The sequence below is a fragment of the Myotis davidii genome, unplaced genomic scaffold (assembly GCF_000327345.1).
Source record: "Myotis davidii unplaced genomic scaffold, ASM32734v1 scaffold79, whole genome shotgun sequence".
NCBI classification, from domain to species: Eukaryota; Metazoa; Chordata; class Mammalia; order Chiroptera; family Vespertilionidae; genus Myotis; species Myotis davidii.
The window spans coordinates 4,828,287-4,843,391 of NW_006294339.1; the positions used below are offsets into that span (position 1 = coordinate 4,828,287).

At 44.4% G+C, this 15,105-nt stretch overlaps 1 protein-coding gene across 3 annotated transcripts in view; it reads left to right on the forward strand.

Moving 5' to 3' along the window:
• C8A (complement component 8, alpha polypeptide) overlaps positions 1-15,105 on the forward strand; it is a 78,299-nt gene that overhangs the window by 10,624 nt on the left and 52,570 nt on the right. For all 3 annotated transcript variants that reach the window (XM_006768367.2, XM_006768365.2, XM_006768366.2), the window contains exons 2-6: positions 931-1,033; positions 5,648-5,792; positions 6,748-6,895; positions 12,120-12,309; positions 14,646-14,846. In XM_006768367.2, the coding sequence (XP_006768430.1) occupies positions 931-1,033; positions 5,648-5,792; positions 6,748-6,895; positions 12,120-12,309; positions 14,646-14,846 (787 nt within the window). The remainder of the gene's footprint in view (positions 1-930; positions 1,034-5,647; positions 5,793-6,747; positions 6,896-12,119; positions 12,310-14,645; positions 14,847-15,105) is intronic.

Below are 15,105 nucleotides of genomic sequence, written 5' to 3' on the forward strand. Positions count from 1 at the left end.
TAATTAGCTTAATTGTGGTAATTATTTATATATCCTGTATAATAAAAGCCTATGATGCAAATCGACGGAACATCAGAACAAACGGTGGAACCACCAGTTGCTATGATGCACACTGATCACCAGGGGGCAGATGCTCAATGCAGGAGCTGCTCCCAGCCCACAGACCCCAGGCCAGCCAAGGTGGGTGCCAGTGGGAGCCCACTGATCGCCCCGCCAGTCTCCCCCCAGATTGGCCTTGATGGCCGGCTAGGCCTAGGGACCCTACCCATGCATGAAATTCATGCACCGGAGGGGGGGGGGTGTCCCCTCAGCCAAGTCTGCACCTTCCCCAATCTGGGCCCCTCGGGGGATGTCTGACTGGCAGTTTTGGCCTGGGAATTGGGCCCAAAATGGCAGTCTGACATCCCTCTCACAATCCTGGACCACTGGCTCCTAATTGCTCACCTGCCTGCCTGCCTGGTTGCCCCTAACTGCACCCCTGCCAGTCTAATTGCCTCTAACTGACCCCCTGCTGTCCTGGTAGCCCCTAACTGCCCCCTCCGCCAGCTTGGTCACCCCCAACTGCTCCCCCCCGCCTGGTTGCCCCTCACGCTCCGCCCCCCACCAGCCTGTCGTCCCACACAGCCTACTGTCCAGTCGTTTGGTCGTCCCTCACTAACCCCCCTGCTAGCCTGGTCATAGGTAGCTATCTTGTGAGGGTGTGAGGGTTAATTTGCATATTATCTCTTTATTATATAGGAGGATATTTTATAGCATATAATTAATTTATATATGTATGAATATATATAATTCTTGTCAATTATACCTCAATAAAACAGAAAAAAAGTCAGCATCTGTTTTCCTATTATTAACATGCCTTCATATTAAAAGGCTTTTTGGAATTATCATAATAAAATTTTTAAATTGAACCTGGGATCTTTCTTCTTTTAGGAGAGTGAGTCGGGGGGCTGGGAGCTTGACGTTCACAGCAGTGAACTGCCAGCTGAGTGACTGGTCAGAGTGGACAGAATGCATTCAATGCCAGGACAAAAAGGTAAGGCACTGAGACCAGTTCGGGGGCATTTAGTATTTGAGTTGTGTACAGGCATTCAAATAAGATAAGCACCCAGGCCTATAAATCTGAAGGTCTGGGGAGAAATTGGGTCTAGAAATAGGTACTTGGAAGCCATGGATACGTGGATGTTAGAACTTTTTTTTGCCTTTCCTGATTTTGTTTGTAAGGCATTATTGGGTGAAGCTGCAAACTATGTGTATGCTATGGCTTATACTCAGAAAAGTGGTTATTTGGACAGGGGCACACTGACCCATGATGGCCTCTCTGGGTTCTAGCCAATCTACTGCCTTCTAATAAGGGCCATCTGAAGGGACGAATGGCTTAGGAACAAATGCCTCGCTGTCCATGACCCTGGTGAGCTGAGACAAACCAGAGCATATCACAGAGGGGGCTCCTGAGGATTCCATTTCCATGCAGCAGGAAGGCTGGGGAGGGTAGGGGGGCAGAAGGGGGGGTAAGAGATCAACTGAAGGACTTATATGCATGCATATAAGCATAACCAATGGACATAAGACACTGGGGGGTAGGGGAGACCAGGGGATTGTCAAGGGTGGGGAAAAAAGGAGACATATGTAATACCCTTTGTAATACTTTAAGCAAAAAAAAGAAAAGAAAGACATGCCCAATAAACTGATATGTGTCTATCATGCACGTCTAAATGTTTTTGAATGGTCCACAATGGTGGGTAAACTTAGTGGTATATCAAAGGAAGGGGGATGCTGGTAGTGCTCCCCCACACCGTTCCAGCGGGGAGGAATATTAAATTTCTGACTTTGTTCAGAATCCCTAGTTCATAAGTCAATGCTCAACCACTGAACCACACTGGCCAGGTGCCTTGTCCTTTTCTTACAGGAGCTTTTGCAGAGTTGGCTGATGGTCCTCCTTACTCCAGACCCACTCTTTAGTTAGATGTAAAAGTGCCCACGAATGTTTGATGAACTGTTCAAAACCACAGTGTGGTAGAACATCATTTGTGCCTAGTTTCTTCAACTTCAAACCCTGAACTTCATTGTTCTGCCACTCTCATCTCCGACATATGCCAAAAAACCCTAGGCTGCCACAGTTTTCATTCTAGACTGGCCCCCAAATGCTCATTTTGCTCTGAGATCCTGTAGTACTTCTCTGCGTCATCTGTAACAAATTGCCACAAACAACATAAATTTATTCTCTCCAAATTCTGGAGACCAGATGTTTGAAACTAAGGTATCAGCAGGGTTACCCTTCCCCTGGAGGCTTCAGGGGAGAATCTATTCCTTGCCTCTTCCAGCTCCTCGTGGCTATTGACAATCCTTGACATGTGGCTCCATCACTCCAATCCCTGCCTCTGTGGTCAATTGCCTCCTCCTCTGTGTGTCTCCTTTGTGTGTCTGTGCGACATCTTCCTCTGCCTTCCTCTTATAAGGACACTGTGATGGCATTGAGGGCTTACCTGGATTATCCAGAGTAATCTCATCTCAAAAACCTTAATAATGTTTGCAAATACCCCTTTTTCAAATAAAGTAACATTCACAACGTTCAAGGGTTAAGATGTCTTCCTTCCTTTCTTTTCTTTCTTTCTTTTCTTTCTTTCTTTCTTTCTTTCTTTCTTTCTTTCTTTCTTTCTTTCTTTCTTTCTTTCTTTCTTTCTTTCTTTCTTACATGGCCATTATTCAACCTACCATATATCCCAAACTGCATTTTCTCATACTTTGCAGTTTAGATAGCATATAGCACAAGTGAATGACTTATAGGTTAAATCAGAATTGAATGATTTCCTTAAAATAATCAAATCCTGTGAAGTGAAAGACACTCTAGTTTCTTTTTACTAGTATTAATATGTTTCTTCCTCTTGAAATCACACAAAGATGTGCATTTCTGGAAAGAAACATTATCTAGGAGCTAAAAGAGGAAATTACGTCTTAATGACACCCACCACAGGCTACAGCACGAAGAAGTCCCTCAGGGAATGTCCGCACCAACCTTCCTGCAACACAATGTCTTCATTATTTGGTAACAACCTAGAAAACAGGGAGTCAGTGGGGACAAACCTCATGTTTGCACCATTATTTCCAGTAGAGTCACCACAGGAAGGATGATAATGGCAACGACAATCACTATTTGTGAAGTAATGTCTATATACCAGCACTGTGCTAATGCTTTAAATAAATTGTCTTATTGACTTTCACAGCCAACTGTACATGATAGATCTCATCATCCCCTTTGCTTGGGTCTCCCGTTAAGAAAGTGGCAGAGCCCGCGTTTAAAACTTGATCAGTGTGTTTCTCAAGTGCCCATTGTGCCTGACCACTTCACTCTATGGCCTCTCCTGGAACACGATGGAGAATAACAATGACACTTGGGGGTCACCTGATCCAATTCCCACTCAGTCATAAATCCTTCTGGAGTAGCCCAACAGTTGGCTACAAGAATGATGATGATGTTGATAACTATGATTATTGATTGCATGCCAGCAATAAGGCAAAGTGCTAGTTTTTTACATGTATTATCACGGATCTTCACAACATGCTGAAACAGCTGTCATTTTATAGATGAGAAAACTGAGGTTCAGAGATATCAAGAAATTTACCATGCATGGTAAATGGTAGAACTGGAATTCCAACCAAGTCTAAAATGGGGTCCATAGTAGTACATAACCTCTCAAACTTGTGAGATTAAATGAGGTAAAGAATGTGAAGAGTTTGGACAATAATATGCACTCAATACAGGGTAGGTACCAATACCACTATCACCATGTTGGTAACTGCAGGCCTCAAAACTCAGATGAGCTTTTTAAGGAGTAGAAAAGAGAACTGGCTCTATGTTACTAGGCTGGATGCTCAGAGAAGGTAAGTGACTTGTTCAGGGTCAGTTGGTAATGAATCTGGGATCTGAACCCAAATCAGTCTAATTCTCATGCCCTGGCTCTTTCAAATGTAGGACACAGTAAAAGAATCTTTAGTACCTTTGGTAATTGTTATTAGTGAGGTCAACTAGATCAACCTCATAATTTTTATAGATTTGGAAACCGAGGCACACAGTACCAAATACTGACACTTTACATAGCAAGTGAGAAATAGATTCAGATCAGGAGCTCATATCTCTTACTGCTCAAATCATTGCTTCCTACTTCCTTACTAACATTCTTGAAGGAGAGGCCTGAAGAGTTGATTCAAGGTCAGAGGCAGCAGAAAATATGGGGCGGCACATCGCCTTATTGAACATTTTGTAAGGAGCTCTCCATACAGCATGTTTTGTACTATTATATGCTTTATTTCCTCAGCTAGACTCTAAGCTTCTTGAAGGCAGGGATGGGTACTAAATGTCTCTGGATATCCTAATGTTCAGCTTTCTCCTTCTACAGTATCATGATAACATAGAGCTCCAAGACTGGTGTGCATTTTTATTCTTTCTGTCCTCCTCTCAACAAGTATTCATTCATCTGCAGTCAAAGCTGGACCCAGGGCCTCAGATGATGTCTTAGAGCTCTCCTTGTCTAACTCTTGGATGGGCTCTTTCTATATAGTAGGCAAGATGACCATTCAATGCCCACAGTCCCAGTAACTTCAATAAAAGGAAATGGTCTTTCCCAGTAACTCTGAAAGAAAACCCTCAGAGAGGACTCTGTCTGTCCTAAGGTTGAGCCGTGAGCCACAACCTGAGCCAATCATTGCAACTTGGAGATAGGAAGCTCTGGTTGCCCGGCCTGGTTCATAGCCAGACATCCCTGTGACCGAGGGGAGGAGCTCATCCCCACTGAACTGTATGAGATATGTCTCAAGGAAAGAGAGGATGCCATGACCAGAAGAAATGCTGTGGAGGAAAAGCAATAAATGTCTTTTATGTATATATATTGATTTCAGAGAGGAAGGGAGAGGGAGAGAGAGCTAGAAACATCAATGATGAGAGAGAATCATTGATTGGCTGCCTCCTGCACATACCCCACACTGGAGATTGAGCCCACAACCTGAGCATGTGCCCTTACTGGGAATTGAACCATGACCTCCTGGTTCATTGGTCAATGCTCAACCACTGAGCCAAGTTGGCCAGGAAACAAACTTCTTCTAACAGTGCCTCCTGTGTACCTGACTGTAGATGAAGGCACTGAGTCAATTAAGACATGGACCTTCCTTTTCCACTCCTACCCCCATGTGAAAATTGTTCCTAAACTAGTGAGAAAGGTAAACAAAGAAGCGGACAATCAATCAAAACCCAATGACAAGATCTAGAAAGAGAGGAATGCACAGGGAACTGTAGAATCCATTAGTTAGGAAAGGCTTTCCGAGGACCTATACCGTGAATTTGAAAGGTGAATAGGAACTAACTGGTTGAAGAAGGAAGGAGCAGGTTCTTCCCAGGAATTAGGAAGATCCTAGACATATGGTGTTCAAGCCTTTCATTTGTGCTTGGAGGCCTTATTCACTATTGCAGCTGGCGACTGTGAAACCTCTGGTTGAATATCCATTTTTATGAACACTGATCTCTTCTTCAAAAGACAGTCTTTTAGGCAGCTCTCAATCATTAGACAGTTATTCCTTATGCTGAGCTGAGACTTGCCGGCACAACTCTTGGTTGATTGAGAGACAATGAATGTGTCTGGTTCAAAATCTGATTTAGTACCGACACCGGAGCCTGCTTCAGCCAAACAAGTTTGGGGGGACCATCTGCAGTGGTGACGTCTGGGATGAAATCAGCTGTCGCAGACCCACAGCTTGTGCAAGGCAAGCGCAGTGTGGACAGGATTTCCAGTGTAAAGAGACAGGTGAGTAACATTCCAGCGGAATAACAGAAGTGCTCGTCACCTTAACATGCAAAACACTTCCCTGGGAGCTTGTTAAAAGAGGGACTCCTGAGCTTTTCCCTTAGCAATGGGTTAAGATGGGGCCCAGGAACCTGCATTTTAAGCCAAGTCAATAGCCCAAGTAATTTTGATGTAAGTTTGTAGGAAAATCTGTTGATTCTTTTCACAAAGATATAATTCACTCCCTCATCCTCTCATTGAATACATATTGATTGTGCACATATTACATGCCAGGCAGTAAGCTACCTGCTGGTGATACAGACATTCAAAAAGAAAAACCCCAATGTGTCTGACCTCAAATTACTCCTAGTCTCCTTAGCAGAGAGGCCTACAAGGAGTTGATGACAATACTGTGGGATAGCCAGAGGAATGGGCATTAGCACATAGTCCAGGGAGGCATAAATCTGCTTTGGACAGTCAGAGCAGGCTTCAAAATGATACTTGAACTGAGACTTGGAAAATAAAGAATTTCTAGGAAAAAGAATGTGCAAAATATGAGGATTTAAGGGTTCCCTATCAGTTCGGAATAATTAAAGGTCAGGTCTTTGTGAAGAGAGGCAGGGGATGGGCCAGGTAGGAACTGGGGCCAGACTGTAGCTTTTGGAAGAGGAATGGGGAGAAACTGGAGGATACAGGTCAGGGGATGACAGGGCCAGATTGGCATTTTAGAAAGACTACCAGGGCAGTAATGAGGAGGCTAGATTTTAGGAGGGAGCCTGGGGCAGGGCCTGAGCTGGGGCTGCAGGAGGGAGACAGTGAGGCTGGAAGTTAGAGAGGACAAAAGAAGGATGCAATAGGATGGAGAGGGCTGAGGGCAGTTCAGAGGTGGAATGGACTTGGTGATGATGGATGTGGGTCATGAGGGAGAAGGAGGAGTCTGGGAGGCTCTAGGAGCATCCACAGCCTCTTCTCTCAGGTCGCTGCCTGAAACGCCACCTCGTGTGCAATGGAGACAAGGACTGCTCTGACGGCTCTGATGAGGACAACTGTGACGACGTCAGGGTCGTTGAAGACGACTGCACTCTGTATGACCCGATTCCAGGATCCGAGAGGGCAGCCTCTGGGTGAGTCCGTGCCTTCTGGCCATTTGGGAGCAGGGAATGATTTCTCTTCAATCATAAATATTAGTTTTGGAGACAGAAGAGGGTCTTTTTGGAGGATTCCTCTGGAATGCTTCCCATGAGGCAGCTGTCACTGTCCATTGAAGGTGGTGTCTTAGTCCTGTTGGGCTATAATAAAGTGCTGCACACTAGGTGGCTTATAAACAACAGAAATGTCTTTCTCATGGTTCTGGAGGATGGAAGTCCGAGATCAGGGTGTCAGCACTCTCAGGTGAGTGCCCTTTTGCACAAGGTGGCAGGGGCTAGGGATCTCTGTGGGGTCTCCTTTATAAGAGCACTAATACCCTTCATGAGAGCTCCACCCTCAGGATCTAAGCACCTCCTGAAGGCCCCCTCCCCCTTCTAATACCATCACAGCAGGGAACAGGACTTTAACATATGAAATCTGGGGGGATACAACATTCAGTCCATAACAGGGGGCTTGCCCAGTCCTGCCTGCATGCCATACTTGTTTCCCCCTCTATGTCTCTACCTGAGAGTTCCCCTATCTTTTTCCCCTGCCCACTCATTGCTCACTCCTCTCACCCTAATTCCATCGCCAAGTTCCCTCTAAGAAGCCACGTCTCCCATGAGTGCTTCCCTGATGTCTCAGAGGATGATACTTCTCTGACCCGAGTGCCCTCCCCAGTAGCCCTGTTCACATCCGGCTTTGGACTGTACTTGCTGGTATAAGCAGGGCTAACAGGGCTGACAGGGCAAAGAAGATGGATTTGGGGTGATATGGAGAGATGCCTGACTCTCTACTTTACGAGTGCTCACTCACACCTCCCAGGCACAGTATCTTTATCTGTTGAGATTCAGTCAGCCTTGATTCTAACTTTATCCTATACATTCTGCTCAGGGTCAGTTCCTTGAATGCATCACTCTTTTGTTTTGAGACTTAATATGTTAAATTCCTCCTTTCTGAAATGTCCTTCCCCATGTTTCTCACCTGCCTAACATCTTACCTAGAGTTATAAACTAAATTTTGTCCCCCTAAAACGCATCAGATGAAGCCCTAACCTCCATGTGGCTGTATTTGGAGATTATTAAGGCTGACTGAGGTCATTGGGGAGGGGGGGAGGACATAATCCAATAGGACTCATGACCTCATAAGAAGAGGGAAAGACCCCAGAGATTGCTCCCACAACATGCAGAGAAGACACCATGTCAGGGCACAGTGAGAAGGGGGCCATCTGCAACCAGGAAGAGGCCTCACCAGAAACCAATCCTGACGGCACTTTGATCTTGGACTTCCAACCTCCTGAACTGTGAGAAAATAAATGTTTATTCCCTGAGTCACCCATTCTGTGGTATTTTATGACAGCCCGAGCTAACACACCTATGCATCACCTCCTCCACTCTTCTCGACACTCCTCCTTTTTGACAGGGTCTAGGCTGGCTTACCCTTCTTGTTGCTCCCAGAGTCCTTTGTGTGTCGTAGCCTCCCAGTGCATATCCAGCAGGGCTGGGACATCTGATACAATGTCCTTCGGCCCCTGATAAGAACTCCTCCCCACTTCTGCTTCAGCAGCACCCAGCACAGGGCCACGCCCCTGGTGACACCCAGTCGTCAGCTTCCTGGCACTTCCTTTTGGTCCTGGATCCTGTCCCTTAACTTGAATGTAAACTCTTTGAAGGCAAAGAGGCTGCTCAGACTCTCCTTTTTATCACCTCAGCTTGATGTCAGAGCTTTCCCCACAAGAGCCTCTCACTGAGTATTGGCTGAATGGAAGAAATCAATATGAGGAACCGGATCTTTGCAGACGAGGGAGCGGGGAGATGGAGTAATCATCACAGAGTGACCAGGCCACGGTGCAGCCCAGGCAGGGCCAGGGGAGGGTGCTGGGAGGTGCAGCTCGCTTTCATTACAGCTTAACTGTCCTAATATCACAGCCCACCTACCAGATAGGATGGAGTCCTGTAAGCGCACGTAGATGCACACTATGACAAGGCTCTAAAATTCCATTTTCTTTCCCACTAATAGTATTAGTTTGCTCGGGTTGCCATAACAAAGTATCGCCTACCAGGTGGCTGAAGCAACAGAAATGTACTTTCTCACAGTTATGGAGGCTGAAGGTCTGTGGCCAGGGGTCAGCAGGGTGGTTTCCTCTAAGGCCTCTCTCCTGGGTTTGTGGATGGCCATCTTCTCTCTGCGTCTTCACACGGTCTTCCCTCCATATGGGTCTGGGTCCAAATTTCCTCTTTTAATCAGATTACAGCCCACCTTAAGGACCTCCTTTTAACTTAATTACCTCGGTAATGACTCTACCACCAAAAATGCAGTCAAATTCTGAGGTTTTGGGGGTCAGGATTTCAACATATGAATGTTAGGGGGGAACACAGTTTAGCCCCTTACACCAATAAAAGGAGATGGTTGTAGATTTTGAAAGTGATTGTAGGGTGAACAGAGTAGAAGCATACAATGTTGAGGCTTGACTTGAAACATAATTACCTTTTTATTGGCACAAAGATCACAGATTTGCTCATGAGCTTCCTGCTTTGCCCACACCAGACACTGAAACCACTAGAATGTCTACTCCTCCACTCCCAGCAGCTGATATTTTGATATTTTTTTCTATTCAAGATCTTAGAAGCCTTTCCAGAAATATTTTTTTCTAATTGAAGCCTTTCCTAGTTTTTAATTTGTATTTGTTATTACAGTCATCACCTATGTTTGACTTCTATAAAACTGAGTCTTCCCTCACCCTCCCTGCCCTGCACCCACCCATTGCCCTCTCTCTCAGCCCTTTCTAGAGCTGACCCTGTAACAGCGTGGTGTAGGGACTTCCAGATCATGGGAAAATGCATGGGCAATATAGACTGTTTGGAAAATGTGCCTATAATATGTATTGTGCATTATAGACATTAGTTTCCATAAATGTGATCCTGCTATATATAGTCCACAATTTGTTTTTTTCACTTAATACATTTTGAAGATTTCTCCCATATTTTTCATTGTCTCTTTTTAAGTACCATATTATGTTCTCTAACAGCACAGTATGGCCTGCAGGCCAAGCTCAGCCTGCTGCTGTCTGTGTGTATAAATATAGTCCTACTGGAACACGCTTTCTACCCTACAATGGCAGTGCTGAGTAGTTGCAGCAGAGACCTGTAGCCTGCAAGGTCCAAAATTTTTACTATGTGGCCCTTTGTAAAAAAAGAAAAAGTTGTCGACTCTTCTCCTATAGTATAAATATATGATAACTTATTTAACTGCTTCCAATAGAAAGATAGTTTTTCATTTTCTCTAATAAACAAACACTGCAGTGAACATCCTTATACACATTGTTTTACACACCTGTGAATATTTCTACATAGCAGAATTCCAAAAAGCAGAATTTTTCGACTGTCTTTTTCTTTTCACTAGGGCTTCTGCAACCAGATTTTCCCAAATAGATATAGGCTTGGAGGTTACATATAAACTTAGGACATATTATTCCCGTGAGTTTTGGTTTGGCCTGTTAGAGAGCTTGAATTATAGTTTTATAAACTATAGGCAGAAACCATTCACTAGGGGGAAAGATAGAAAGTGCAGAAGTAAAGGAAAAGAACCCAGATTTGTGTCCAAAAAAAACTCTAGGGGGAAAAAATCTAGCTGTGATTACAAGCAAGTTACTTAATTTTTCTGAGCTTCAATTTCTGTATTGGCAAAACTGTCATGGGGTTGAAAGCTAATATATGCTAAATGTCTGGCAGAGTGTGTATTCAATCCATCAGAGCTTTTATTACTCACTTCTACTAATATGAGGAAAGAGGTTGAGGAAGGAAGAGAAGAAGGAAGTTCATTTACATTTAATTTCTACAACATGCCAGGTGCTCTATAGTTGTCCATTTACTTCTCTGAAGCAGGTTTTATTTAGTTTTTACACATCTTATTGCCTTTGCCCCTTTCCACAGAGGCCACAGACAAATATGACAAGATAAGCACTGAATGCCATTGGACCCCAGAAGAGGGGCGACTGTCTGCCCAAGATCATCAAAAAGGCAGTACAGAGGAGGCAATGTTTGAGTTGCGTGCTGAAGGCAGAATAGGAGTTTGAGAGGCAGTAACAGGCAATCATTTTATTGTCTAGATCGAAGGCTTTCATTGTCAGATTTTGGAATTTGTACAATTCTAAATGCTCTGGTTCAATTAACTTTCTCTGTTTAGAAAATTAAAGCTGTATTTCAACTGTTTAACATTATTGTTATCTAAATAATGTTAAACCATCCATGGCCAAAATACAGAACTTAAGCAGATAGATTTGAAATACCTCAGAGAGGGAAGCATGGGAAAATATTTCTGGAACAGTAGCGGGCTCAGGGAAAGGAAGCACAATTGTTGAGTGCCTAATATGTACTATCAACTTGACTTCTGTTTGACTTTAACACTTTCTTTTAGACTTCACAAAAACCCTGAGAGGTAGTTTTATTTCTGTCTGTTCTTCAAGTGAGGAAAATGACCTTCAGGAAGATTCTAGAATGTGTCCAAAGTCTCACAGCTAGTAAATGGCAGAACTGGAAATTAAACAGGAGTCTCCCGGACTTTCAAACTGTGCACCCTCCGACATTCCATGCCTCCTTGAAGACAATGGCCTCCTTGAAGATTAGATTCTCAGCTTAGCACTGACTTACTCAGAAAATTTCAAACCTACATTTTTTTTTATCAGCAGTATTATTCTCTGAAATAATACTAGCAGCAACATTTATTTAGTGCTTAATCTATGCTAATAACTAGTAAGATTCCTTTGCATGTTTTGGCTTGATGTTTAACTCTATGAGGGCAGTAATATTAACTGCTTTTTCCAAATTATTAAACTGAGGCACAGAGAGTTAAATGCTTTGCCCAAGGCCACACAGCTAGATGTGGCAGGGATGGGAAATGGGTTCAGACTGTCGGGTTCCTGTTCTTAAACTCTTGATAGTTATGCACATTCTTCCTCAACTTATTCAGTAAGTGCTTTTAGGTGTGTCTCCGATGTGGGAGCACTGTTCTAGGTGCTGTATGGAGCTGTCTGGTGCTCTGGTTAAAGAGAGCCTAAAGGCCCAGGCCCAGCTTCACTCCGTCCCCCATCATTACCCAAAGTGACCTTCAAGGTACTTAGAGGACTCCACAGAACACAGTTTGAGAAACCACTGCTCAAGCTACCAGCTGCAACATCGTCCAGAGGCTACTTCATGCTATCTGCCTGCCTTTTCAATTTAGGTATAATATCCTGACTCGGACAGAAGCTCAGAATGTGTACGACGCCAGGTATTATGGGGGCCAGTGTGAGACAGTATACAACGGGGAATGGAGGGAACTTCGATACGACTCCACCTGTGAGCGTCTGTACTATGGGGATGATGAGAAATACTTCCGGAAACCCTACAACTTCCTGATGTATCGCTTTGAAGTAAGTCTCAATGGGGGACTCAAAGGAGAGGCTTGTTGGGGGAGATGAATGCCTTGCACGGAAGATTTTATGTATCATAGAGTTTGTAGGTGGCTGAAGGTCCCTTTACACCTACCCCCTATATCACTGGTTCTCAACCTTCCTAATGCTGTATTAAAGGGTTCCTAAACCCTTTAATACAGTTCCTCATGTTGTGGTGACCCCCAACCATAAAATTATTTTCGTTGCTACTTCATAACTGTAATTTTGCTACTGTTATGAATCGTCATGTAAATATCTGATATGCAGGATGTATTTAGGTGACCCCTGTGAAAGGGTCGTTCGACCACCAAAAGGGTCGCGACCCACAGGTTGAGAACCGCTGCCCTACATTCTCAGTGCTAAAGAGCACTGAGAGGCATGGGCAGGGCTAGGGAGAGGAGTGAGGTCAGTGTGACCACCCGCCTGCTAGATCGTGGCTCCATTCTAAAGTCAATAAAAGAGATTCAGGCCCTATTCTCTGGGCTGCTAATCAGAAGACCTGTTTCCACATGTGGACCTGTTAGAATATAAGAGCAGTCAGCCCTCTGTATTAGCAGGTTCTGCCTCTGTGGATTCAACCAAATGTGTATCAGTTCTACTTCCACACGAATTGTCCCATAATAGCAGGATGGGGTAGGTGCTATCACTGTCCCATTTTAGATGCTAAAAACCCAGAGACTTAGAAGGCTAAAGTGCCAGGCCCAAAGCTGTACTGAAGTAGGTGGCAGAGATAAGACTGAAACCCAGATATATCTGAACTACGCCTGGATAGATGTAATATTTATTTATTTATTTTATTGTTAAGATATTTTTATTGATTTCAGAGAGGAAGGAAGAGATAGAAACATCAAGGATGAGAGAGAGCCATTGTTCAACTGCCTCCTGAGCCCGACAGGGGATGGAGCCCACAACCATGGCATGTGCCCTGACTGGAAATTGAACCGTGACCTCCTGGTTCATAGGTCGGGGTACAACCACTGGCCGGGCTGGATATATATCATTTAGAAGGAAGAATGAATTATACAGATTATATCTATTTAGTCATACTCATCATATATACACATGTTCTATCTATAGAGAGAGATAGTAGAATCCTAGGACTCTAAACAATTATCAAGTCATATTCACCACTTCAAGTTTCTCAAGAGAAAAATATTGACACAGGATAAAGGCAGGCTTATGGAGTCTGTGTTTAAGGAGTTGGCTTCCCCCACCCACTTTCACCTCTGCCATCAGGTCTAAAATAAACCATGCTGGCAGACAGGAAGATACTATTTCCCTAACCTTGAGGATGCTCTGGGCCAGGGCCTATGTGTCAGGCACCAGCAGTTGCCAACCGGTGGTCCGCAGACCACTGGTGGTCTGTGAGGTCCGAAAGGTTGGTGATCGCTGCACTAGGCTATACTTTCACAACAAAGGGTTCTGAGAGCTCTGATTTGAAGCAGCAGTGCCCTACTGATGCTATTTGTCCATCTGAAAGTGGAAAGGAAACTCATATTATCATAGACACATAGGACCCTGACTGATGGAGGTTCTAACTCGCCACATGCTCTTGTGATTGCACAGTGAACCACTCATGTGCTCTTAACCCTTGCTTTCTTGGCTCCAGCAAAGCATAAGACCATGCCTCAGCTCAGGGTGGCAGAGAAATGCAACCCCACTGTGAGCCTGGAGTGAAATAACCGAACATTTGTGGGCAGCACTCAAGCTTACAATCTGGGACCTCTGATTCCTAACTGCTCCCCTGCCTGCCTGCCTGATCACCCTTAACTGCCCCCCACCTGCCAACCTGATCACCCCTAACTGCCTCTGCCTGCCAGCCTGGTCACTCCCAACCAGCCCCCCCCCTCCCCCGCTGCTGGCCTGGTCACCCCATGCAGTCTGCTGTTTGGTTGTCAGTCTGGTGTTTTGGTCGTGATGACCCCTGGCGCCCAGTCAGGCATGTCCCCTGACTGGGAATCAAACTGTGACCTCCTGGTTCATAGGTCGACACTCAACCAGAGCCATGCTGGATTGGTCCCAATTAGCTCCCCCTTTTTTTTGCAATGTCTGAAACTTCTATAACCTTGCTCCAGACGCAGCAGAGCAAGGCCTCAAACAGTTCCACAATGTTCTCGCAAGCACGGCAGGGATGCACAGGACCACCCCAGACCCCAGCATGCTGGAGGCTTGCAGCCCAATTAGCCTTTTAAAAGACTTATTTATAATCACCTGAAACTTGGTGGATATTTTACAAAGCAAAGATTTAAATGTTAAGTATGAACTGGAATATAACTCTATGTGCACAAAGCTAACATCCATTTGTTTCTTTTCAGGCCCTGGCAGACACTAGTTTCTCCTCAGAGTTTTATGATGATACAAATGAAGTTTTTTCCAAACTAAAAAACGACCTGTTTGTGTCAGGTGGATTGACCTTTGGTATAGGCCTAGCAGGCATCCCTTTAACAGTGGATGCAGGTGTATCTGGATCATATGGCTCTTCGATCGTGAATGAGTTAAGCAAGTACAATGAGAAGGTATTAAAATATAATGCCCGTGTCGCACAGTAATCTATAATCCATACTGAACACGTATTGCCTTAATTGCATTAAAAAGTACAGTAGTAATTGAACTTTCATTTGCTTGTGTAATTGGAAATGTCTGATCAGTGTTAATCACGTTTGCTTTTCTTATTACACTTTTGCACACAGGATCATCACAGAGGGAATAAAATCAAATGATGAGACTAGAGCCCTTATCACTTTGCCCCATTCTTTTTCATGGTTACCTGGAGCA